The 26,100-nt window shown below is 56.4% G+C and overlaps 1 protein-coding gene across 22 annotated transcripts in view; it reads right to left on the minus strand.

Moving 5' to 3' along the window:
* Positions 1 to 10,351, minus strand: part of LOC116745039 (multidrug and toxin extrusion protein 2-like) — a 33,498-nt gene extending 23,147 nt beyond the window's left edge. For 12 of the 22 annotated variants that reach the window (XR_004347238.1, XR_004347237.1, XR_004347239.1 and 9 more), the window contains exons 1-12: positions 10,171 to 10,351; positions 9,246 to 9,347; positions 8,955 to 9,023; positions 8,157 to 8,294; positions 7,464 to 7,506; positions 4,183 to 4,227; positions 3,812 to 4,011; positions 3,446 to 3,512; positions 2,707 to 2,820; positions 2,014 to 2,303; positions 815 to 923; positions 98 to 173 (exon numbers count right to left, since the gene is read on the minus strand). Coding sequence is in view for 18 of the 22 variants with exons in the window: in XM_032615326.1 (XP_032471217.1) it covers positions 98 to 173; positions 815 to 923; positions 2,014 to 2,303; positions 2,707 to 2,820; positions 3,446 to 3,512; positions 3,812 to 4,011; positions 4,183 to 4,227; positions 7,464 to 7,506; positions 8,157 to 8,294; positions 8,955 to 9,023; positions 9,246 to 9,347; positions 10,171 to 10,293 (1,376 nt within the window). In the remaining 4 variants the exon portion in view is untranslated. Of the gene's footprint in view, positions 1 to 93; positions 174 to 814; positions 924 to 2,013; positions 2,304 to 2,706; positions 2,821 to 3,445; positions 3,544 to 3,811; positions 4,070 to 4,126; positions 4,228 to 7,463; positions 7,507 to 8,156; positions 8,520 to 8,954; positions 9,024 to 9,245; positions 9,348 to 10,170 lie in introns of those variants that run through there. The other 10 variants (XM_032615330.1, XM_032615331.1, XR_004347242.1 and 7 more) reach the window with 9 other exon arrangements.
* Between the last annotated feature and the right edge of the window lie 15,749 nt (positions 10,352 to 26,100).

The following is a 26,100-nucleotide window of genomic DNA, read 5'->3' on the forward strand; positions in this document are numbered from 1 at the left end:
CATCTACCGACAGGTGAGCAGTAGAGGGGGCGTCTCTGGGGACGAGCTGGGGAGCACCGGGCATCCCCAGAAGTGAGTGAGACAACTGATTACCTACTCGTCATTGGTAAAGATGTGGCCCAGTTTATTCCTCAGAAGGCCCAAGAGGGTGCCCACGACCAGCGACGTGCCAACTGTAAGAGACCAAAGGCACGGCCCAGCTTCCACCCGTCCAGCCCCACCCCGTGTTCATTTGGACTAAGACCCTCGTGTGTGGTCTGGCAAGGAGGGCACCACATGTGAAACGCCTTTCCTCCTGTGGTTCGCAAAGTGGGGTCCCTGCACCGGCCGCAGCACCATCGTTGGTAGCTGGTTAGAGGATGCATATTCTCAGACCATCACCTCCGACCTACGGAGTCAGAAACTCCGGTAGGTGGGGTTCTGTGTTTTCACACACACACCCCTACCCCACCCCCAGGGCTGAAGCCTGAGAGCCACTGCTCTGCACGAGGAGCTGATCTGAGCCTGGCAGCTGCAGAAAGCAGAGGCAGGATGGACACAGATGGGGCCACTCTGAGGGCTGGGATGGGCAGGTCCCAAGCTCGTGGAAATGCCGGCAGGGCAGGCTCGAAGGGGGACCGGCTTTCCCAGGGTCGCACTAAGGGATGGCAACTGACAGCCCAGAACCCCAGCGGCAGGGAAGGAGCGGAAGGGGCACAGCAGGCTTGCTGCTGGTCAGAGGGGCTGCTCTAGGCCACGTGGCAGGTATGACAGGCTTGGAAGGTGAACTGTTGGCTCCCAAGCCCTCCCCCGCCTAGGTCCCGACCCCACCCACCTGTGCAGAGGGTGCCTGAGACGGCAGATCGCTTGGCTTGCACGGTGTCTGCGGCTCCCAGGGCCGTCCCCACTCGGAAACAGACCGCGATGCTGAGCCCCATGGGAATCTGGGATCAGAGAAAAGAAGGTGTGGTGGTTAGAGCTCCCCTCCTGCCCCGGGGGCCGAGAGGGAGGCAGGATGTGTCCCGGGGGGCGGGGCCCGCGAGGCTGCTGGCGACAGGCCGAGACCTGGGAGGTGGGCTGGGCTACCCAGGGCCAAACCCACCGGGCCGGGCCATCAGACATCACAGGCAACCGAAATCAACGCGCTGCCGGAAACTCAGGAGTAAATGCATGTTAAAGAGGTGGACGTGGGGGCTTCCCTGGTGGTGCAGTGGTTGAGAGTCCGCCTGCCGATGCAGGGGACACGGGTTCGTGCTCCGGTCCGGGAAGATCCCACATGCCGCGGAGCGGCTGGGCCCGTGAGCCATGGCCGCTGAGCCTGTGCATCCGGAGCCTGTGCTCCGCAACGGGAGAGGCCACAACAGTGAAAGGCCCGCGTACCACAAAAATAAATAAATAAAAATTAAAAAAAAAAAAAAAGAAGAGGTGGATATGGTCTTAACTATGTTAGAAAAGCTCCCTGTAAGAAAAAAAGTTTCAGCGGAAGCCATCCGTAACAAGTATCACCTTATAAATTAGTTTAGTGTGTGATGATTTTTGATTAAAGCTAGGGTCACAGACTGCATGGCCCGAGAGGCCGGCAGATGCTACACGAGTGACACGGGACAACGCACGTGTCCGGGGGAGAGGAAGGAGCTGCGGGGTCCACGGTGGACGCGAGGAAATGCCCTCACGAGGGCCACTGTTCCCCAGCGCCCACCAGCTGGGGCGTGCAGGAACGTGGGCTCACTGCTAAATAGCATGTCCCATTTTTCAAAAAAATGCCAGTATCTAGATTGCGATGTGAAATCTCCCTATTTTAAATGGTGCTAATTAATTCAAAACAATTGCAAACATCGGGAATTCAGCAGAGCAGCCGTGGGCCACGTGTGTCTGGCAGGGCCTGGGCCTGGTGGGTACAGGAGGTCCAGAGGGTCCCTCGGGAGACAGAGACAGCCTTTGAGGGGACAGCTCCCCCCTCCTCTGACACCCCCAGGCTGTCAGCGGGCCAGGCTGGGGGCAGGGCATGGCGAAGGCGCCCCCATCGAGCCTCACCATGTAGACGACAGTGGCCACCTCGTAGATGATGGCCTGGGCAGAGAGGTCGAGCACGCTGAGCCGGCCTGGGGGTGGCAGGGGACATGGTGAGTGCCCGGCCGGCCAGCCCACAGCCCTGGGCTGACAGCAAGCCCCTCGCTTGGGGGCCAAGGGGCCAGTGGTTTCCAAGGGCAGATGCAGCAAAGAAAGCTCCCGCTTGGGCTCCAGCCCTCCAGGAGACCCCTGCCCAGGTGTTACAGGGTCAGGGTCTCTCCTCTGTGTATGAGGTGTGACGAAGAAGAGAAAAACTGGACCAGGGGCAGGAAAGCAGAGTTCAGTTCTCAGCCCTGCCGGGTGACTCCGGACCACCTAACTCTTGGGGTCCACGTTCTCATCTCCGATTGGGTCAGGGGTGGACTGGAAGGTCTCTAGGGGCCACCCCAGCCCTGGCTGTTTGGACCGAGTCCGCTGATGAGCACACAACGTGCCAGGCGATGCCCACGGCTGCTCACGCATCAGCGGGACCTCACTCCCTCGCTGACTTACCACCACGCCCAGGCGTCCACTCAGTGCCAGGCCTATGCCGGGCAGCGCCGGGAGCTCACGGCCCGGTGGGGAGACGGGCCGGGGTGGGGGACCGCCCATCCGGGAGAGGGGGTCCTGAGTTGGGGGGCGGCCCACACGGCTCCCCGCGCCCTGCTGTCCACGTACCCATGAGAAAGCTCCCGATCTCGTAGGCCCACCACTCAATGCAAGTCATGAGCATGCTGGGCACGGCCAGGCGGAAGAAGGGGCCCCAGCCCTGCAGGCACTGGCTGGACCAGCCTAGGAGCAGAGGCCCGCCAGCTGAGCCGCGGTCCACCCTGCGGCCCCGCCCCCTGCCCCGCCCCCTGCCTTCGGCCCGGGCACCTGGGCGTCTTGTGGGGGGCTAGCCAGCGGCCCCAGCGCTGGTGGGGGCTGGAGGGAGCTCATGGGGGGAGGAGGATGCCTGGCCAGTGACGCTGGCGCTGTCTCAGGGGCTAAGAGCTCAGAACCTGAGGCCTGGGAACGGGTTCGGTCCAGGCTCCACCACGTACCACCTCTGGCCTTTGGGGCAAATGACAAACCCTCTCTGCACCAGCTTCCTCCACGTAAATAAACGAGGCTAACGAGGTGTCGTGAAACTTCAGCGAACAACGTGGGCACCGCCGCTGCCGACCACCCGTGCTGCTCCTCCAGTCTCCACCCCGAGACCAGGGAGCCGGCAGAGAGCTCCCTGGGCCTGTCCGCAGCCGGGCCCTGCCCCCTGGCACACTGGATGGGGAAGCCCGGGCCTCGGGGTGGGGGGGGCCGGGGAGGGGGCCCTGAGGGACGTGCGGGCAGGCCCGGGCCAGGCCTCCTGCGATGGGCTGCAGCTGGGACCCCGCCTGCCACCTGCCCGCTCAGCCCCCAGGAAGGGCGGCCCTCGCACCTGCCCACGTATCCAGGTGCAGCTTCTTCTTCACGACGCAGAGCAGCAGGAAGACGGCCTGCGTGAACTGGGAGACCGTGTTGGCACAGGCCGAGCCCCTGGCAGAGCAGGGACGGCAGGGCTGGGGCCACGGCTGAGTCCGGGCCTGGGCGGGGAGGGCCACGGGCCTGGCTCTGCCGGCACCCCATCCCAGGATGGGCCCCATCCGGGGGAGACCCACTCTGGGCCCCTTAGGGCAGGCCGGGCAGGGGTGGGCAGCGGCTCCTCACCCCGTCTCCTTGGCAGCGGGTCCCCAGAACCCCAGGGAACAGCAGCCCCCAGTTCCCCATGACCCCCAGATGCTGGGCCCCCAGCCCCGGTGCTCACCTGACCCCCAGGCCCAGCACGGAAACCAGGACGTAGTTGGCCAGCCCGTTGGCGCAGTTGCCCACGACCCCCAGATGCTGGGCCCCCAGCCCCGGTGCTCACCTGACCCCCAGGCCCAGCACGGAAACCAGGACGTAGTTGGCCAGCCCGTTGACGCAGTTGCCCACGACGCCGCTGAGGACTTGGGGCCACGTGATGCCCTGAAGTAGGTGAGGGTGAGACTGAGGGGGGTGGGCGGAGGCTGGGGACACGCAACTCCTCGAGGGCCCCCGTGTGGCGGTCAGGATGGGGCAAAGCGCAGAGGGGGCCGCGGGCACCCCGCCCACTGGAACGGGGTGGGGGCTGGGGCAGCTCCGGCCAGGGACCCCTACCTGGTTTTGCAGATATTTGGCCAGCAGGCTGTAAAGAAAATTTGCCTGTATAAAGTAAACACACGCGCGAAGTGAGCAACGACTACCGAAACACCACCAGACGGACACTAACAGGCACTTCTTAGAGGAGGTGGGGCAACTGCCTCACCACGGTACCTCTGGGACCCCAGAGATGGGCTGTGTGCCGACCTGCGCTCCAGCCCCCGGCCTGGGACCAGCAGGGAGGTGGCCTGAGAGCCGCAGGGCTCCTGAGCCCAAACCCACAGGTCGGGACACCCTGGGCCTGGCTCGAGCTGCCAGAGACAAGGACCTGGAGGGGGCAGGCCTTGGACTGAGGGAGCCGGGGGGCACCCAGGGGTGTGGCGGCAGCAGCCTCCGCAGAGCAGGTTGGAGACCCCACGGGGGTGGTGGGCCTTTCCCCGTCTGCCGAGGACAGAGAGGGCCTGTGCGTCACTGTGTGTGTCAGGGGCACCGCCCTGTCCTTTCCGCCCTCTGTCAAGGCCTGGCCCGGGGCCTGCACCCCCTGTGCACCCTCCCCTCAGCCCTCCGCCTCTCTTCAGCACCGCTCAGTCAGCAAGAGCAAGGAGCTGGGTTCAGACGCTGGCTCTGCCTCTTGTGAGCTGTGTGGCCTTGGGCAAGTTACTTAACCTCTCTGTGCCTCAGTTTCCTCACACACAATAACATGCGTGTGAATCCCTAATATTTATACATACGTTCATATACAAAGTTAACATTGCAAAGTGCTTACAAAACAGTATTTGGCACATTTAAGTGCTCCAAGAGTTAGGTAAGCATCGTGTAAACATCAAGAGTCATTATGATTCTTATTTTATTGGTAGTTAAACTCTGCAGCACCATTGTACAGGAGGGACTTTGTTTATTTGATAAAAAAGTTGCTGCCACAGTGATAACGTGATGTTTCCCCCTGACACAGCCCCAATGGCCCTGTTTGACAAGATACCTTCACTTGGTCTGAATAGCCAAAGGCTCGGAGGAGAAAAACCAGACTTTTCAGGTGGTTTCCATGATACAGAAGAAATGTGGAGCTGGCCAGGCCCCAAAGAGGTCATGGCACTGGCCTTCCAGACAGGAGGAGGGTGAGGCTGGGGCTCCCTGCCAGGTCTGGCATCCCCTGTGGGCACCCCGCACGTATTCACCCTGACCCGCCCCCTTCCCAGCCCCCTCCTTAAGAGCTCTATCCCCAGTGCTGGTGTGCAGAGGAGGATAGGGGGTGCCGGAGATGAGAAGATGGACTCCCCCAAAACAGCACTGCCACCTGGTACCGCGTGCACTGAACCACAGCAAATCAAACAGTGTAGCAATGGGTTGGGAGTGGACACAGACCACTGGATGGGTCTCGAATCTCAGAAACTGATCGGAGTGGATGGACTGCTTATTTAGTATTTAATAAATTAACAGAGAAAGGAGAGAATATTCGATGAGTCTTAGAAAAAGTCTGTTAGATTACGGTCTTAAATGTAACGACAGAAACCACTGAAAGGGTTCAGAGGAAATATAGGCAAGTGCTTCTACAATTTGCAATGGGTTCATTGTTTTTAAGCCCAAAGACAGACATTATAAAGGATGGGATTTATGGGACTGTTACTATGCATTAAAAACTCTAAGTCAAAAGTATCAGGGCTTCCCTGGCGGCGCAGTGGTTGAGAATCCACCTGCCGATGCAGGGGACACGGGTTCGTGCCCCGGTCCGGGAAGATCCCACATGCCGTGGAGCGGCTGTGCCCGTGAGCCATGGCCGCTGAGCCTGCGCGTCCGGAGCCTGTTGCTCCGCAACGGGAGAGGCCACAACAGTGAGAGGCCCGCGTACCGCAAAAAAAAAAAAAAAAAAAAAAAGGTATCGAAAATTAGAAGGCAAGTGAAAAACTGAAAAATGTTTGTGACATGTCAAAGGGTTAAAAAATTATTTAACAAGAGTTAAAATAATTTAAAAAAGGTGAACCCACTAAAATAAGCAAAGGATATGGACAATTCACAGAAGGAAAACAAATGATCAACAAATACACGAAAAAATGCTCACCTTCATTAGCAATAAAATGCATGTTAAAATAACTTATTTCTAATTGGAAAAAAATTTTTAATAATACTCTGTGCTGATGAGAATATTGCTCTTGGGGGTAGAACTGGTACAATCTGGCATCAAAAGCCATTGACAGGGCTTCCCTGATGACGCAGTGGTTGAGAATCTGCCTGCTAATGCAGGGGACATGGGTTCGAGCCCTGGTCTGGGAAGATCCCACGTGCCGGGGCGCAACTAGGCCCGTGAGCCACAACTACTGAGCCTGCGCATCTGGAGCCTGTGCTCCGCAATAAGAGAGGCCACGACAGTGAGAGGCCCGCGCACCGCAATGAAGAGTGGCCCCCGCTTGCCACAACTAGAGAAAGCCCTCGCACAGAAACGAAGACCCAACACAGCCAAAAATTAAAAAAATAAATTAATTAAAAGGGAAAAAAAAAAAGCCATTGACAGAGCAACTCTAATTCCAATAACGCACCTTAAGGAAATCATTCCACATGTTCACAAAGATTTTTCTATAAGAATGTTTATCACAATCTAATTTATAATAGTGACTATTGCAAACAACCTAAATACCTAACATGTAGGGATTGGTTAATAAATTATGGCACTAGGGGATACTACATCGCCTTTGAAATGGATATTGTGGAAGGCTATCAAGAGACTAACGACATATTTATTTGAAAGGGAAAAAACAGGTTATAATACAACATACACACATTGGCCCCGTCTCACACTACACATGAGTCTGTATGTTTGAACACACATGCCCACAAAGAGAAATAATCCTGGAGAGAAGGATTAACCTGTGTTCTCTCTGAGTGGTAGGATTACAGATTTGAATTTTTTCTTCCCCAGGCTTTCCAGAATTTCTCCCATAAATGGTTTTCTAATCAGAAAAACATGTCGTGCTACATTTAAAAAATAATAATATTGTAATAACTTTCTCTTTTCTTTTTTTTTTTGACCTTGCTGCGCGGCATGTGGGATTGCAGTCCCCGACAAGGGATTGAACCTGTGCCCCCTGCAATGGAAGTGCGGGGTCTTAACCCCTGGACTGCCAGGGAAGTCCCCATGCTACTTTTTAAAAGTTCAATCTGCACCAACCAAAATGAGAACTTTTCTCCGGCCCCTTCGGCCGCCAGCATGAGGGCCGATGGCCTCCCCAGCTGATGGGGAGACAGGCAAAAAGCCAGAATCCCGGGGAGTGTGGGCCCAACCTCCCCAAGTTCAGCAGAAGACTTACCGGGAGCGCTGGGATGTAAACATGCACGTACTCCTGGGCCAGCCTGCGGGAGAACCAGGGATCTGAGCGGAGCAGCCTGAGCCCCCGGGTGTGAGAAGAGGCTTCAGCAGGCTTTACCCCTGAGACAAGACCCCCAAGTCAAGTGGAACCTCAGTGGTTGGGGGAGGCTGCCACCACGTGCTAGGAAGGCGCAGGAGGAGGGGCCCAAGGACCCAACCACGGGGTCTCAGGGCTGAGGAACTTGAATTCGGGGTGACGTGTGGTTTGTAAGGGAGAAAAAAGGTTCTATCACATCAAGAAATAACCAAATTCCACGCGCATAATATTAACGAGCAAGGTGTTCCCGTGAGGGGCCAAATCTAAAATTAATAACAAAGTCGGGCTCAGTCCTGTTTCCACTGTTTGGAATTTGGGGTGGTGCACCCTTCACTTCTTCAAAAAGCATCTCTGAGGCTCCAGCCACACGCTGGGACACAAACACAAACACCACGCAAATCCTGTCTTTTCCTCCTCAGTTAAAACTGGCCGTTGGTCTGCCCCCTGCTGGCCACGGCTGGAGCAGCAGGCTGCGCGGGAGCAACTCCAAAGCAACCCCGCAACGTCCCAGAGGGGCCGCGCTCGCGACAGCTCGGGGCCCAGAGAAGCGCGGGGCCCGGGGGTGGGCTTCGCCAGGGGTCCCCCCGCCCGGGGTACCTGGACACGGCCGGGTCCTGCCTGCAGAGCAGCAGGATGTGCTGGGTGTTGAGGAAGAGCGCCCAGCAGGGAAAGCAACAGAGCAGCAGAACCAGCGCGCCGCGCTGCAGGATGACTCCCACGTGCTTCCTGTTGGGGCTGCCGAAGCTCTGAAACACAGCGGGTCAGCGCCCACGCCCCGCGCACCTGCCCGCTGCCCCGGGGGCCCTGCCAGGGCTGGGGGGCGGGCGGGCACCGCAGGCTCCCGGCAGGGCGGGGTGGGGCAGCCCTCCATCGCACCGGAGGCGGCCACTGCGGGGGCTCGGCCTGCTCACAGAGGGACAGCAGCAGCTGTTTGCTGAGCCCCAGCCTCCGTCCGCCCGTCGTGCCTGGCTCGCCAACAGCTCCCGATGGGAGAGGCATCGCCCCCCCGCCCCCCGGAGCGAGAGCACCTGACAAGTCTCCCTGGGGGTGAGCTGCAGCCAGGCCCACCGTGAGCCCGGGACCCCCGGAGCTGAGCGCCTTTGGGCTGTGGGCCCCCGAGAGCTGGAGGCCCCGTCCGTGGGCCCTCGCACTCGAGGTCAGGGGACTGTCTTTCCCTCCAGGGCTCTCTCTCTCTTTTCAAGGGGAGGGTCTGGTCCCTGCAGCACGTGGCCCTTGGGGGTGGGTGTGCCAGGGACAGCTGCCCCGGCCCAGGGCCTGACGGGCTCCCAGATCCAGGGGACATTACGGGGCCTCAGGTGGGCCCCCAGCCCCACCGTTTCTGCAGCAGCTGAAGGACTGGCTCTGCCGCTGCCAGGCTCTCGGAGGCCCACCTACCTGGGACATTAGGGTGTCACAGGCGGAGGACAAGCCAAATCCAATGGAAACTCCGCAGACATTGACAAACTGGAGGCACACACAGGAGAGAGCGCAGTCTGTCAGGCGGAGCCCGAGGGGGGACCCTGCGCCTGGGGGGTTGCCCAGCAGCCCGTGACCCGTTCTGGCGGGGCCCTGCCCGCGCTGTGTGGTGTGCCTTGGGCGAGGCCCTGAGGTCCGGCTGTGCCCTTAGGCTGTCTCTTCTCCCCGGAACCCAGGGGGTAAGGTCCCTGCGGCGCTGGCCGTACTCACGGCCACCGAGAGGGTCACTGCCGCCAGCTCCACCTTGCCCAGGTGTCCGCAGAACACCGAGCTCACGACGTAGATCATGAAGTTCAGCATCTGGAAGAGGAACTGGCGGACGGCGGGCACGGTCAAGGGCCCCTCAGTCCTGCCAACCCCTCACAGCCCAGCCCCACCAGAGAGGCTCTCCAGGCCCTGAGAGGCCGAGCACAAACCTGCAAAAGCCCCTCGAGGCCACAGGGCAAGTCACCCAGAGCGGGGGAGCGAGCGTGTGGCCGGCCGAGGCTGCTGCAGCAGCCAGGCTGGGTGATGGGAGGCCCGGGGCCCGCCCCATCCCCCGCTGCGCAACTGCGTTAACCCCTGAGCCCCGCTCTCCCCGCCAAGCAGCACCCAGCACAGGGGCTGGAGAGGGTACCGCTGGCGATGCTATCGTCACCAGCTCGTCAGGCCACGCACAGAGGAGCGGGGTTCAAGACACCAAAACCTTAGGAACGGCTCTGTCCAGGGGCTGGGATTAGAAAGAAGTTTTTTCTAACTTTTCGTGTCGTCTGAAACTCTTACAGCGAGCACATTTTATTAGTCTTTACGGTCAGGAAAAAATGCATCTAAGCCATTCTCCCTTTGGAAATAAAACAGGCAGAGGCTGCCTTTCTCCTGCAGCAGGGGACCTCACTCGCCCTCTCAGCTTTCAGCCCAGCCTTCCCATGGGTTCCCGAAGAGGGACACGCCTGCCCCTTCTGACAGGGGGGCGGGGGGAGGAGGGGGGCTGCCCGCTGCTGAGGGGGTCAGGCCCTGCCAGGCTCTGGGCAGCAGCCCCTGGGGCCACCTGGACACGGTCATCATGGGCAGTTTCTGGGCAAGGTCGTGAGCAGCCCCTGCCCGGCCCTCGCGTCATGCCTGGGTGGCGGCCCTCCACCCACCGCCGCCTCCTTACCAAGGGTCCAGAAAGGACAATGAGCGTCCTCGCCTCGGCCCCGAAGCCGACAGGGACCAGCCTGCGGAGGGCAGGGCAGCGGCTCCCTCGGCCCGGGGGTACCATGTCCCGGGGGCTGTCCATTCCGAGCCCAGGCAGCAGCCACGCCGCAGGCCAGAGCACCCGCACAACCAGCCTCGCCCAGCCGGCCGGGGCACCGCACAGCTTGGCTAATGAGTAAAGGCTGGGAGGAGGGGCCGTGCCACCCAAGGGACCTGCCCTGCCCCCCGGCCCACGTGCTGCCTGGCCCACTGGCCCCAGACAGGACAGAGCCCTGGGCCCCCAGAGTCACCAGGCTGACCCCTCCCAGGGGTTCAGCAGCAAAGGCCCAGGAGGAACAGGTGTGGGCAGGCCTGGGGGGCCCTGAGGACTCCCAGGCCCAGATGAAGAGAGGCAGACTCGCACTCCCGGGTGGCAGGTTTCGGTGCGCGGGTGAGGTGGAGGGGGCGCCCAGGGCCAGTTCTAACGAGGGACCAACTGCTCTCTGCCCCCCCAGACGGAGGGCATTCAGTGGACCGGCCTGCAGGGCACACTCATCGTCCGGAGGGCAGGTCCTTGTCTCACAAACGGTGACGGAAACCCACGACTCCTTCCATTTCCCTCTGCGGAAGCTCTCTGTCCCCAGGCTACCCTCGGGATCGCTGCCCGGAGCCTTCTGGGAGCAAGGCAGGACTGTGGGAATTCCCGACCGTCCACCAGCGCGGGAACTACTCCCTCTGGGTTGGGGGCTTCCCAGGCCTCCCAGGTGTTGACTTTCAAACAACCGCTTCCAGCCTTTTCCAGCGAACGCCCCACTCTTGTTGCAGTGACTGCAAGTTCAGCCAGTGCCACGTGCAGCGCCTGCGGGCTCTGCCCCAGTTCAGTTTTCCAGGATTTCAGCCCAGGGGCGCCGGCACGGAGTCTCCGAGCAGAGCAGCCAACCAGCCCTGCGCATCATCCCGCAGCCGGGTGAGAACTGAGGGGTCAGCGAGCCCCTCTCCATGGCCCACCACTGTCAGGGGCAGCCGTGCAGACCCCCCACTGGACACGATCAGCAGTTCAGCTCTCGGCGACAGGGCCACGGACCCTGGGACCTCGGGAACCTCTCCCTTCTCAGGTGAGAACTTGTCCCCAAGCCCCTGGCCCAGGGCATTGTGGCCTCCCATCTCCTCCCTCCTGCCAACGTTTGTGTCATTCGTGGCTCCTTAGTGGAAACAGGAGAAACTAACTTGAGATGGTGTGGAGGGAGGGGGGAGAGGGACCAGTGTTGGCACGTGACCTAGAAGCAAGCCAAGCAGCTAGAATGAGAAAATCTGGGTTTTTAAGGGCAAGCCCACGAGATGATTAAGCTCCAAACACCTCCAGCCCCAGAGGGAGATTCTGGAAGACAGGCAGGGCCAACCTGTGACAGCAACAGAGGGGAAAGGGTGGGAAGGAGGGGGGCTGGGGACCACCTGGAGGGGGCCAGTTTGGCTCCCCCAAAGGATGGGATGCTGAACAGATAAAAAATGGTATCACCTGTATACCAAAACTTAAGTGTCTTAAATCAGCCACCACTTACATCACGTGGGCTGCTGGGATCAGCTGGGTAGTGCTTTTACTGCACCTGTGTCTATGTGTCCGCTGTTGCCCCGAGGCTCGCCTAGGTGGAATGGTCCACCGTGGATGCCTGTGGTCAGTGGGCACTCCGCTGGGGCCCCGTCTTCCTTCACGGGACCTCTCTGGGCAGCCTGGCATCTCATGGCGTGGAGCTGGCCCGACGAGGGAACGTTCCAGGAGTGCAAGAGGAAGCCGCGTCCATGTCAACACCCAGCTGGGAAGTTTCACAGGTCACCTCTGACTGTTGGCCATCGCTAACCGCAGGGCTGGCCCACGCTCACAAAAGGAAGCGGCGTCCACCTCCTGGCAGGAGGAGCTGGAGACCCTGCAGCTTCTGGGACCCGCCCCCCTCCTCTGTCCCATCTCCATCCTCTCCCCGCCTGTCCCCCTCCCCATGCCCCGACCCTGAACGAGGGCAGAGCGGTGAGGGGCTCAGGCCTGCCGAGGACCCTCACAGGGAAGAAGGACCCAAAGCTACCAGGTCCTGGGAATGGTGGGGGTGGTGAGGGGAAGGGGGTGGAGAGTCACTGCAAGCCCCCAACACACACTGGGGTCAGGGAGGCTTGCAACCAAGGAGAGGGAGTCTCCCCTGGAGCTGGTTCCGGTGCCCGGCAGCCTCATTGTGCCACGAGGCACTGGAGCATGCCCCGAAGGGCTCAGTGACTCAGTAAGGAAGCATGTGTGGAACCGGAACAGAAGCCACTGGCCTGGACAAATTGGGTGGCCTAGCAACCTCGGGGGTGTGGGGCGGACCTCGGGCTCCCCTGTTGCCACAGGCCCACTGCAGCAGATGCCAACACAGAGCCATCCAAGGAGGACGCCGTCTCCGGCTGCAACTCCTGCAGCACCAAGAGGTCGGGTCCCCCTGGGGGTAGGCCTGGCCTGTGGGCCCTGCCTTCAGGCAACTGACAGCCCAGGGACCTGCGAGGCACAGCTGGGGCCGGGCCCCCGCAAACCTTTCCTCACTTGGTTACACTTCACCAGGCCCAAAGGCGTTGCATTTGCCCTTTGGCTGCGCTCAGCCCTGCACCCCCAGGCCAGGGGGCCAATGTTCCTCTCTGACCCCTCCTCCCTGCCCTGTGACTGCCAAACACCCAGCTCTCCACTGGGGAGTGAGGGACTCTGGCCTGGTCCCTCAGCTCCCCATACATCATCAGGGCAAAGGACAGCCGGGCAGGACCAACACCTGCAGAATGCCCAAGGCCACCCCTGAGCCCCCAACCCCCCCAGATCTGGCAACCGCTTCCCTCTCTACCTCCGCCCAACCCCTGTTTCCTCCATCCCTCACCCCTCCCTCCTCCAGCCAGACTTCACTAGGCACCTTCCCCACAGAAACGCCTGGGCTCAGGTCCTGGTGGGACGTCAAGGTGGGCAAGGGTTGGGGATGGCCAAGCCTCAACAGTGAATGGAGGTCCTCATGGGGGACCTGCCAAGTTCAAGGGCTCCCAAAGCCCAAAAGATGGGGGGCGGGGTGCATTTCCAGCCAGGGAGAAGTTTACAAGAACGAAAATGAATACTATTCAGTGCTAAAAAGAAACGGGCTATCAAGCCATGAAAAGACATGGAGGGCCTTGCTGACCCTGAAGGGACTAACCCTCCAGGGCCAGCCCATTCCCAGAGATACGAACAACTCTGCCTGCAAACAAGAGCAAACAACTCGGCACCTTTCACAGCAAACCAGCCACCATGTCCCTCAGGGTTCTGGGCCACCATCCAGCTGCCTTAATCACCCCAGAGCAGGTACCAGACACCTCGGCAGAGTCGTAGGCCTCAGAGCCGGCCGAGGTTATTCAAAGGAGCCGATCTGAAGCCTGTTTGCCCTGCCTCAGCTGTTTACTCCCCAGAAAGTACGGGAAAGTCTCTTGCCCGCGTTTCCCCTCCTGACTGACCTTGGTGCTTCCCCCAGTGGCCTGTATGTCATGTCCCCACCTCTTGGGAACTGTGAGTGGTCGTCTCCTGATCTATTGGCCCTGCCATCCCTGAATAATAATAATAAAAGCTACATTTTAAAACAGTCTAGGAAAAGGGGAGGAAAACCTTCGTTACTTAGGCACCCAAAGCCTGTGACAACCAGAGGTCTGGGCAGCCTTCCTGCCCCAGGCGTGCTGCTATGAGGCAGCCTAGGTTGTGTTCTCAGCCCATCCATCCAAAGACACCCTCACGAGGGGAGTGCTGGGCAGGAGGTGGAAGAGGGACCGCAGTGTGTAGCACTGTGGGAGGTATGCCCTCCAAAAAAAAAAGCATCGTAGGTAGGGGCAGGATCAAGATCGAGGTGATGGAACAAATTAGAAAATGTAGGCTTTGTGTATTGTACAGGAAATCAGTACAGGAAATCAGATCCATAGTGTACATGGATCAGTCGGTTCAGCTGTGCTCCCCTGGCTTTCCTTCATGACTACAAAATGGCTGCAGCAGCCCCGAGCATCTCATTCCCTTCCCCTCACCCCCACCTGTGACGACATCCATATTCAAATCTCTGTCTCAGGCCACTTTTGGGAGCAAGATAACTTTCCCAGCAATTCCCCAACTAACTTCCTCTAGTATCACACACACCCATGCTGAAGCTCATCTCCAGGGGATGGGAATACCAAATTCGGGGTTAAACCAGCAGTTCTAACCCTTGACTGAATTTTAGAATCACCTGGGGGCTTCCCTGCTGGTCCAGTGGTTTAAACTCTGTGCTTCCAATGTAGAGGTCGCGGGTTCAGTCCCTGGTCAGGGGAACTAAGATCTCACATGCTGCGTGGCACAGCCAAAAAAAAAAAAAAATCACCTTGGAAGCTTTTTTAAAAAATATCACTACCCAAGTCCCACCACAGATGTTCTAAATTAAGGCCCAGGAAGCAATTTCTTTTCCTTTTTTCTTTAACTTCTTATCGAAGTATAACATTCATTCAGAACAGTACACATATAAGTGAACAACTCCACGAGTTTTCATAAATTAAATGCACCTGAGTAACCAGCAGCCAGCTCAAGAAACAGATTTTTACTTCACTAGCCTCCTCTAAGGCCCCTGGCGTCGTGTTCAGTCACTATTCCCACCGAGGATAATGACTGTCTTGATTTTTAGCACCAGGGAATTCCAATGTCGGGCATTCTTAGACCCACCCAGGTAACTTCCCTGAGTGCCGCTTGGGCTGAGAACCACTGGACTGACACCTCCGCCCACCTTCCCAGCACATTGCTGCCTAGCCCACCCCCAACTAATTCCCTTGGCAAAGATGAAGGCCTTGGGAGGTGCCAAGCTCACCATTACTTCTTAGATCAATAGATGCAAGTCCCGAGGCCACCTTTCCTAGGCCTGGCCCATGTGGCAGGGGCCTCCTGAGCCCGGCCTACTGTTGCTTCTCCCCACTTACCCTAGTTGTCCCTGAGATGACTCTTCCAGAAACTGCTGGGGCTGTCAGGGCTCAGTGACCTGCTACTACTCGCCCACCGCCCCCCCTGCCCCGGCCAACCCCCATCCCGAATTGGAGGGTTCGGAAAGCACCTGGTGGGCTGGGAGAGCCCAGCGCCCAGGAAGGCTTATGCTGGGGGAGCGCACGGTCAGGGGGCAGCTGCTTACCTGCCGGGGGAGCCCTCAGGGACACCTCAGCCTTGACAGCCGTGGTCTGTCCGGCCCCCGCAGATGCCATCCAGGGAGCCACGGTGAGGGCTTGGGCGCCCAGCTGCAGGGAGCCCTCCCCAGCACGAACGAACCCCGAGCTCAGGCCACTGTAGTCAGCAGGCACGGAGCAGCTAGCCTCAAATGAGGGTCTTTACTGAGGTCAAGGCAGGCCGAGCCCGCATCGCCTCGAGGGCCAGCACAGGATCCACGCCGGAGCGCAAACAGGAAGCCGAGCCCGAGCTTTAGGCGGCTCACGTGGGAGCTAACCGCCTCGATCTAAAATGAGCCTTAATTCAGACCAGCCTTGCGCGCAGCCTGCGCGGATTACCGAGGCCCCGGCGCCGCGAGGGGAAAGCCGATCAGGCGTCAGTCAAGGTAGCACGAGGTGTACGCAGCGCACCTGGCCCTGCGGACCCCGCCCACCGTGCCCGGCGGGGGGCGGGGGGAGGAGGGGGGCGGGTCCACATGCCACGTGATCACCTCTCCGCCACAGTTTATTGGCGGCTAAGGCAAGGCTGGGCCAATCAGATTCTCTCCCGGGACTTCGGGGGTGGGCATGGAGCTGGGTCCGAGAGAAGGCGGGGCTGGAGGCGCAGCTCTGCGCAGACTTGGCCAGGCCCCGGCAAGGCAGGAGGGAATCCTGCACTAAACAGGGTGCTGGGGGCCTGGAGCAGTGGACGCATACATGTGGGAGGAGAAGAGAAGGGCAGCCCCAGTGAGGGGCAGAGATGGGAGACCCTGTGCCCGCTGGGGGGGGAGGGCACCGTTTCATTCATTCACTCATTTGGTTTTTTCAGAGTCCGGTGCCTTTGTGGCCTGGCTGTCCCTTTTCCTACGAGATGATGCCCCATCGTCCCAGCCTCACGTTTTACTGGAGATGATGTGAGTGGAGGTCAGTTCCTCGCAACCTCCTGACCCCTGCACCTGCCACTCTCTCCCCACCCCAGCCTCCTGTCTTCATAGTGACCTCAGTGAGCAAACCCCTGCCTTACGTACTGTCCTTCACGTGGTCTTGCTAGGGAGACAGACCTCCTAGCATGAAGGGTCAAGGATGCTCCCAGACCACGGAGCAAGCCCCTCCCTGACCCATCAGATCCTAGCCAGCCTGGGAGGCAAGAGGACACCCCTGCCCCACTTTCTGTCACAGCAGCACCCCTTTAATGAGGCGGTCTGTTGAACCCAACTGTTTGCTCCGGGGAGAGTTAAGTTAAATAAACAAGGAGGCCTACATGAGCAAATCAGCACGTAAGCCTGTAAATGCCTCAACGCCAGGAGGTCAAAGCCTAAGGACAACCAATCACAAACAGCCAACCAAGAGTAGTCAGATTCTTAGAATGGTTGCTAGGGGCTTGAGCATAAGGTGGAATGGGGAGTTGCTATTTGAGTCAGTGTAGAAATTCAGTTTTGCAAGATGAAAAGAGTTCTAGAGATGGGTAACAGTCATGTCTGCACAGCAATAGGAACGCATTTAATACCATTAAACTACACCATGCACAAAAATAAATTCAAAATGGATTAAAGACTTAAACGTAAGAACTGAAACCACAACCAAAAACCAAAGACAAAACTTCTTGAGAGGGGGCTTCCCTGGTGGCGCACTGGTTGGGAGTCCGCCTGCCGATGCAGGGGACACGGGTTCGTGCCCCGGCCTGGGAGGATCCCACATGCCGGGGAGCGGCTGGGCCCGTGAGCCATGGCCGCTGGGCCTGCGTGTCCGGAGCCTGTGCTCCGCAACGGGAGAGGCCACAACGGTGAGAGGCCCGCGTACTGCAAAAAAAAAAAAAAAAAAAATTCTTGAGAAAACCTAGGCAGTAAGCTCTTTGACACCGATCTTAGTAATTTTCTTTTTTGCATATGTCTCCTCAGGCAAGGGAAACAAAACCAAAAATAAACAAATGGGACTACATCAAACTAAAGAGCTTTTCCACAGTGAAGGCAACTATCATCTACTGAATGGGAGACGATATCTGCAAGCAATCTGATAAGGGGTTAATACCCAGATTATACAAAGAACTCAAACCACTCAACATCAAAAACCCAAACAACCTGATTTTTACAGATGGGCAAAGGATCCGAACAGACATTTTTGCAAAGAAGACATACAGATGGCCAAGAGGCACATGAAAAGATGCTCAACATCACTAATCATCAGGGAAATGAAAATCAAAACCACAATGAGACATCACCTCACGCCTGTCAGAATGGCTACTAGCAAAATACAACAAGTACTGGCAAGGATGAAGAGAAAAGGGAACACTCGTGCACTGTTGGTGGGAATGTAAATTGGTGCAGCCACTATGGAAAACAGTCTGGAGGCTCCTCACAAAATTAAAAACAGAACTATCACATGATCCAACAATTAACATGTGGGTATTTTTCTGAAGAAAACAAAAACACTAATTCAAAAAGATATGTACACCCCTATGTTCACTGCAGCATTATTTACAATAGCCAAGATATGGAAGCAACCTAAATGCCCAGAGATAAAGAAAATGTGGTGTATATATTTATGAAATGGAATACTGCTCAGCCATAAAAAGAATGAAATCTTGCCATCTGCAACAACATGGATGGACCTAGAGGGCATTATGCTAAGTGAAATCTAAAAAACAAAACAAACAAACATAACAAAACAGAAACAGAGTTATAGATAGAAAACAAACAGGTGGTTGTCAGAGGGGCGGTGGTGAAGCGAGGAAAGAAATAGATGAGGGAGATTAAGAAGTACAAACTTCCAGTGGTAAAATCAATGAGTCACGGGTATTAAGTGTACAGCGTGGGTAATACCGTCAATAACTATGTAATATCTTCGCATAGAGACATATCGTAACTAGACTTGCCGAGGTGTTTGAAATGTATAGAAATATCAAATCACTCTTTTGTGCACAGGAACTAACATAATGTTGTAGATTAATTATACTTCAGAAACAAAATAACAAACTCGTAGAAAGAGATCAGGTTTGTGGTTAACAGAGGCAATGGGTGGGGGGAGGGAGTGGGAAGGTTGAGGGCAGTGGAACTTCCGGTTGTAAGGTAAACAACTGTTAGGGATGTAATGTACAACACGATGAAAGGAACACTGCTGCATATTACATATGAAAGTGATTAAGAGAGTAAATCCTAAGAGTTCTCATCACAAGGAAAATATTTTTTCCTATTTCTTTCATTTTGTATCTGTATGAGATGTTCACTAAACTCACGGTGATTAATCATTTCGTGATGTATGTAAGTCAAATCATTATGTTGTACTCAAACAAACAGTGCTGTATGTCAATTACATCAATAAAACTGGAAGAAAAATAAAATAGAATTACAAAGAAGAAAAAAAACAGCCAACCAGAAAGTGAAGGCAATCCAAGTGTCCACTGAGGGATAAACAAAATGTGATCTATCCTTAAAAAGGAAGGAAATCCTGACAGATGCCACACAACACATCAACAGTATGAACATTGAGGACATCATTCTAAGTGAAACCAGCCAGTCACCAAAAGACACACACTAATGAGGTATCATTTGAGGTCCCTGGAGTCGCCAAATTCATAGATACAGAAAGTAGAATGGTGGTTGCCAAGGGCTGGGGGAGGGGGAGGGGAGGTTATTGTTTAATGAGTATAGAGTTTCAGTTTTGCAAGATGAAAAGAGTTCTGGGGATTGGTTGCGTGACAGACTTAACACCACTGAGCTACATACACTCTGAAATGTTTAAGATGTTTAATTTTAGATTATGTGTATTTTACCACAATTGAAAAAAAATTTTTTAAGATTTTTAAAAAATTATTTATTTTATTTATTTTGGGCTGCCTCGGGTCTTAGCTGCAGCACGCGGGATCTTCGTCGCGGCCCACGGGCTTCTTTCTCTAGTTGTGGCGCGCGGGCTCCACAGTGCATGAGCTCTGTAGTTTGCGGCATGTGGGCTCTAGCTGAGGTGTGTGAGCTCAGTAGTTGTGGCGCGTGGACTCAGTTGCCCACACTATGTGGGATCTTAGTTCCCTGACCAGGGATCTAACCCATGTCCCCTTCATTGTGAGGTGGATTCTCTACCACTGGACCACCAGGGAAGTCCCTACCACAATTCAAAATTTAAAAAACAAAGTTTTTTAAACCACACAGAAAGTACTGACACAAGAAGTAAGTGAGCTAACATATATGGAAGTGCCTGGAACATCGTAGGCACTTAATAGACGTTAGAGTCTTTTTTCTTTCTTTCTTCCTTAAACCCTGGTCCTCGATTCCTGATGTTCTAAAGGTATGCACCAGATGAGACGAACTCATTAGAGGCCCAGAATTTACCTTTAGGTCAAGGAACACTGCACAAATCCTTGAGATGCTTTTCTTAAGTAGGTTAAATAATCTGCATAACAGATTTTGTTGCATAACAAATATTTTTGAAGAAGGAGGAGAAAGAGAAGGAGGAGGAGGAGAAAAGGATTCAAGAGAAAAATGAGCGTGGCTCGCGGCATTTTCATATGTAGAGATTTCCTGCAGAATGTGTGTTGAGTTTTTGGAGGGTGTGTAGAGGTGTCTCTCGATTATGTGCTAATTGGACCAGCAGTGTGAGACACATCATCACATTTGATCTTGTCCCAACCTTTTCAGGTAGATATGCTTATCTCCGATTTACAAATGAGAGAACCAAAGCTCAGGGAAATACAGAGCTTGCCCAAATAAAGTGGCGGGGCCAGAATGTGAGGCTGGGTCTGTGTCATCTCAAAGCACACTTTCTTTCTGCTCCATCTGGGATGGCAAGAGTTTTCCTCCAGCCTGCCGGCTCTTCATGGATGTTACCTTGCACTGCTGTGCTGTGAACCTCAGACAGTTCAGTAGACGAGTTCTGCGATCGACTTGCAATGTCTGCCATGGGCACTGTGTAGAGGAGACACAGTACGTGTGCTATGCAACTGCCTCTCCAGCGTGTATCACGCTGAACACAGGTTTGGAGCAGAAAGGGGAAGAAAACTTTCCTCTGTCTGTCTAGCAACTGTCGGCCTGTTCTCTGAAGAACTCGGTGTTGAGATGCTCCTACTGCCAGGGTATCTAGTCAGGCTTGGTCTCCTCTCCTCTCTCCCTCTGCCTTCCCGAGAGAGAGGACGGGTCATTACAGTTTCTACCAGCCCCCGACCCTGTAAACACCTACCAGGCAGACAGGCTTCAGGGAACAGAGAGCTGTCGTCTTTCTCCAGCAAAACAGCTATGAGCATAAACATTCATTTCCCGGAAGGTCATACGAGTACTCGTGAGCTCACGTCTGGCTCTGGCTCAAAGGAAAGATGTTCTGTGAATGCGGCGCCCTGGCATCAGGCCCGGGCAGCATTCCCCGGGTGGCAAGGCAGTCGTTGGGAAAGCTTGGCACCTGCAGGGTCTCATTGTCATGTGAGGGAACAGAAGGTGTGAGTTTTCTCCCCATCTTTCGACCTAAAAGCTTGGGTCAAACCACAGAGGTGAGAACATCTTCTCACTGACCCCCGTCCTCCCTCCCCACCCAGCCCTCTCTACCCTCCTGCTTTGCTAAAACGCTGCAGCCAGTCGTCGGAGTTGACAGCAGCCTGGAGGGAGTACCTGGCAGGTGGAGGCTGCCCTCCCAGCAGAGAGCTTCAGTCCCAGGCGGGGAACCCGCGGCCGCGGGCTCAGCCCCACAGTGAGAGTCGCTGGACCTGCCCCCGAGGGCACGCGGCTTTCCCGAGGTGCTCCCACCCTGGGTAGCCCCCAGAGCCGCCTGTCCTGCCCGGCCTGGCTCTGAGCCTGGGCAGCGGCTTTGCCTGTGGCCGCCTTGCCTGCAGGAGCCACCTCTGTTGCCATTAGGAATTAAGCAGCTTAGGTCACACCTGCTTGGTATTTTCAAAATTTCTTAGAAACAAAATAAATATGCAGCTTATATAACACTCCTGGCTGGAAAGTCAATGGTTGCTGGCGTGGGGGCAGCACGGCAGGGGAGGCTGGTGCTGAGGAGGGCCTTGGTCAGCCCTGGCCGTTGTTGGACCATTTGCTCTAGACTTTCTAAAGCAAAAACTCTCCACCGAGGAGTGACCTCCGAGCCCATTTCAGAGTGAGGCTTGGAGAACTAACACTAACCCCAGGACGTAAGCATTGAAATTAGAACCACTTGGCGATCAAGAAGCCGTAGGTCGGCTGGCCCTCAGCCTCCATTACCCTTCCTGCCGGCAGCTTTCCGTGTTGCTAAAAACCACCTTTCCCAGACTCTCTTTCAGCCAGGGTTCTCAGTGAGAATTCAGTTCTGTCCTGACATACAAGATTGGCAACTTGGCTTGGTAAGCAAGGGCATGGACGCCTGGGGGTTTCTGCCACGGCCGTCATGTGTCCCATCACCACCGTGGCTGGGGACAAGAGCGGTTATGATGGCAGTGCCACCTCCCAGCCCGTGGCAGTGAGTTCAGAGGTGGGTCTCATTCCCCAGGTGGAGGAGTAACTCTGCAGGAGTGTCCTTCCCGCGCTTCCTGGGAGCCGTTCCTGGAGGCCTTGCCTAGCGCCTGCTCCTCCAGCCCTTCCTGTGTTTTGGTAGAGACCTAATTCCCTTCATCTATCATCTGTCTATCTATCATCTGGCCGTGCCACGCCGCTTGTGAGATCTTAGTTCCCCGACCAGGGATTGAACCCGCGCCCTCAGCAGAGAAAGCGCTGAGCCCTAACCACTGGACCGCCAGGGAGTTCCCCCTGATTCCCTTTATTTAATCTCCCTCTGTTGAAAACACCTGCAGTGGAGTCCGTGTCCTGTTCTCAACCTGGCTGACACAGTCCCAGAGCAGATCTGGGGCAAGTCCTGTCTCTCCTGTTGGTTCGGAGCACAGAACACGGGGTCAGCAGTGGCCGGAGGGAGCAGCGGGTGTGCTCGGGGCTTTAGAATCAGGAGGCCCAGTGGGCAGTTGCTTCAGGGCTACGGAGGGGAGCCCGGGAGGAAGGACTTGCCAGAAAGCCTGAGCGGGCGTCTCAGGTAGGAGAACAAGCAGCCCTGCGGGGGAAGACGCTGGGACAAGGAGACACCAAGAGGAAGAGGAGAGATGGAACCAGCCAGGGGAGGGGAGGAGGGTAGAGTCTGTCCCAGACAAAGCGGTTGATTCCTTCCATCAATAAGATGCTTTCAAATGTAAATAACTGAAAACACACTTCAAATGTTTTGTGTTAAAAGGACATCTTGTCATCATGTATTAACAAAGACTCCAAAGGCAGGGTAGGGTCAAGTTGCTTCCGTCTTTCTGAGCCCCCATTCTTAGCAGGTCTACTTGGCCTCGAGGAGGCTGTCCCCATGGTCACAGGTGGCTGCCCTATTCCAGGTGTCACATCCAGACACACCAACTTCTAAGAAGAGGACGCATCCCTTCTGCTGCTTCTTTTTTCATCAGGGAGGAACCTCTCCCAGAGTCCACCCCCAGTAGACCTCCCCTCACACCCTACCGCCCACAACTGGGTGGCGTGCCCATCTCACCGAGTCACTGGCTGGGAAAGCACACTTCAGTAGTGGCTTCTGCCAGGGGTGCTCAACCCTGGCAGAATATTAGAATCACTTACAGAACTTAAAAAAACATATATATATATATATATATATATAATGTATATATTAATGCCCAGTTTCCACCCCGGAGCATAGACTAACTCAGGACCCTTGCTAACGACATGTCAATGTAGGCCCATTGACTGTTAACAAGCCCACCACTCTGGTGCGGGTCGCTGATGGTGGGCGAGGCCGTGCGTGGGTGGGAGCAGGGGGCATACGGGAAATCTCTGTACTTTCTGCTCAATTTTGCTGTGAACCTAAAACTGCTCTAAAAAATAAAGTCTATGTAAAACTTGCTTTTGAAGCTCAGGATCCTAGGCATTAGTATCTTTTTAGAAGTTCCTAAAATTATTATAATATTCCAGCATGCCACCAGGGTTGAGGAACGATTGGTCTAGACCATTTGAGATTTCTCTCTGAGCTGGGGACAAAGTGACCTTTCTTAGAGGCGAGTATCTGAAAGAAATGGGGATTACTGTTACGGAGGGGGGAGGGGATGGAGTCGGCACAGACCATGAGGCACCTGCTACCCTCACCAGGGTCCATAAGCGCGGTCAGTCCAAGCCATCAGGGTGACTCCGGAGACATTCGGGGAAAGGAGGAGAGTCAAAGAAGGGCCATCCTGCTGTTGCCCGAGGGTGATGCTGGCCCATGGGAGTGGGAGATGGTACATTTCCCCGCTGTTCAACCTTGGCCAGAGGCTGCGGGTGGAGTCCGGGCAGTGGGGTGCAGGGAGCGGGGAGGCTGGGATGCGGGGGACAGGAGCCCCTGCGGGTCGGGGTAGCTCTCGGGGGCCGTGGTCTACCTTCCCTCAGTCAGTTCCTCGAATCAGCCTCCCTCACTGGGGGCAGATCCTCCATCATCGGAGCGGCACTGCCCTCCTGCCTGGGACTTTTCCCGTCTGTTTATTCCCGTGTTTAGCGTCTGTGTCCGTGTTGCTGCCCGATGGCGACGGTCCTCTGAGGTTCCCAGCACTCTTTCAGCTGGCAGGGGTGGGGTACAAGACGGGATGTGAGCGCGGCGACCCGTGGGCAACCCTCTGCCTCCCCCTCGCCTGCTTCAGTGAACCCCCGAGGCCTGCCCTGAGCCGGGGGGCCTCCAGTAGCCGGGCTCACATCCCGTCTGGGGTGTGCTCTCAAGGAGCAGAGCCCGGCCAACCTCCTGTCGGGTTACCCACAACTGTCCTGGGGTCAGCCCGTTGCTGCCGCAGCACCCAGCCTTTCCTAAGTCACCCCAATCGAATGTGGATCCTCGAGAGCACAGACCCTATCACCCTGTCACAGCACCCAGGACAGTCCACTCAAAACATATTGGCTAAACAAACAAACGAGTGGGGGAAATCTTCCTTTCTGTTCTGTGACGACAACAAAAGAAGGGACTGTGACCACCACAGACGGTTTGCTTGTTTTATGTCTGAGAATCTAAACACTAGAAGCTCCACACAGTGGAAACAAAGGATGCTTTGCTAAGCTTGTGGCTACCCGGCTGAGAATCGGGAAGTCACATCAGGAAGCTGTGCCCTCTGCCCAGCGTGACGGTGGTTTGTGAGGAGTAACCCGGAATGTCACCTGCTCTCGCTGGTGACCCGCGAGTGGGGATGGTTCTCGGCCATTTACGTTTTGGACAATGGCAGTTGTTTGGAAAGAATGAATCAGTTGTGCAAATATTTTTTCAGCCCATTCCTTAGTCCAGGAAAAAACAGTAGAAAGAGAAAACAGTAGATGGGATCACCGGGTGGAGGCAAGATCAAGGCGTTTTTCCATTGTTTTCTTTTGAGTTAAATCTAGTTTGGAAATAGGATTAGTCCAGAACGGGTCAGGTCTGGGACATCACAGTGAAACGGCTTAGATCGTTCTGTCTTGTTATAAGGATAGTAAGTTGGAAGAAAAGGAGGAGGAAAGTGAGATGATGGTGATTTTTCCTGAAGGTGCTAATCTTCCCTCTGCAACAAGGCAGATCAGGTGTTTGGAAACCCCGAGCCGTCTCCTCCCCAAGCTGAGCGTTTCCAGCTCTCTTGACACATTCTCAAGCAAGGGTTTTGAGGAGACCCTCAAGTGCCACTGCAAGTGACACTTCCGTGGTTTCAGGAAGGAGCAGATGCTCCCGAGACGCGGCCCTGGTGAGTGGCGCAGCGAGCCCAGGCGACACTGCTTCCCTCGGCTGGTTTCCTCATCTGGCTGCTGGTGGGTAGGGGTGGAGGAGAGAGGGGCGGGTCTGGCGAGACTCCCTCCCCCGCATCCAGCCGGGGTAGGGGGGGGCACACCTTTGAGCAGGATATGGTCTTTGCTGTTAATATAGCTTAAACCGCCAGGAGCTCAGGGCCAGGGCCAGAGAGTTTAATGTGGGAGGAGAATCCGGGGAGGTGGGAGAACAGAAGTGTGGGGTCCCGGGACCCCAGAGTTGAGGGGGAGGGTGTTGGAAGGAGGGGTGGCCGGGCAGGGCCTTGGGAGGCTGCGGCCACGACGGTGGGCCTGCCTACACGGGTCGGAGCCCGGATGGACGGGAGTGGTTTCTGCAGAGAGCAGGGGACGGACGGGCTCGGCCGGACGGGTCGGCAGGAGGAAGGAGGGCAGGGAAATGAGGTAGTAGCTGCAGGGGCAGCAGGTCTGGAGAAGATTTTGGTTTTGTTACTATTCAGTTATTTGACATTTGCAAAATAAGGAGCAGGTGTGCACAGTAGACATCCAGTGACACAGGGCCTTTCACCCTCTGCCTGGTCCCCCTTCGCTTCTCCTGGAGGGGACGAGGCACAGGTAGCAGCCAGCGGCCAGCCTCGGCCAGTCTTCCCCGGCTGCCCCGCTCTCCCCCTGGCCTGATTCCGGGCTCCTGCTCTGGCCCGCGCCCTGCTTCCCATGGCTGTCGCTGGACCCTGTCCTGACCCCTCAGGCACCCCCGGGGCCCAGATGCTGCCGGCACTGAGGGTCCTGGGGCTGACCCCGGCTACCCATCCTCCGGCCCCAGGACCATCACTCTGGAGTCACCCAGGGGGTCATGTTGACCACCCACCGCGGGTCTCACCAGGGACCCCCACCTTGGCCTCCACGGTCACCCCTCTACTGGACACACCTGAAATGGAGCTGACGTCCCCAAGTCCAGGGACCCTGGGGCTAAAGTGAGGCTCCGGGGGGGTGGAGGGGAATGGGGGGAACCAGAGAGGGTGGGGGCAGGGCTGCAGAGACACGCACGCACGCACATTCCT

Source organism: Phocoena sinus, chromosome 20 (genome assembly GCF_008692025.1).
Source record: "Phocoena sinus isolate mPhoSin1 chromosome 20, mPhoSin1.pri, whole genome shotgun sequence".
Taxonomy (NCBI): domain Eukaryota; kingdom Metazoa; phylum Chordata; class Mammalia; order Artiodactyla; family Phocoenidae; genus Phocoena; species Phocoena sinus.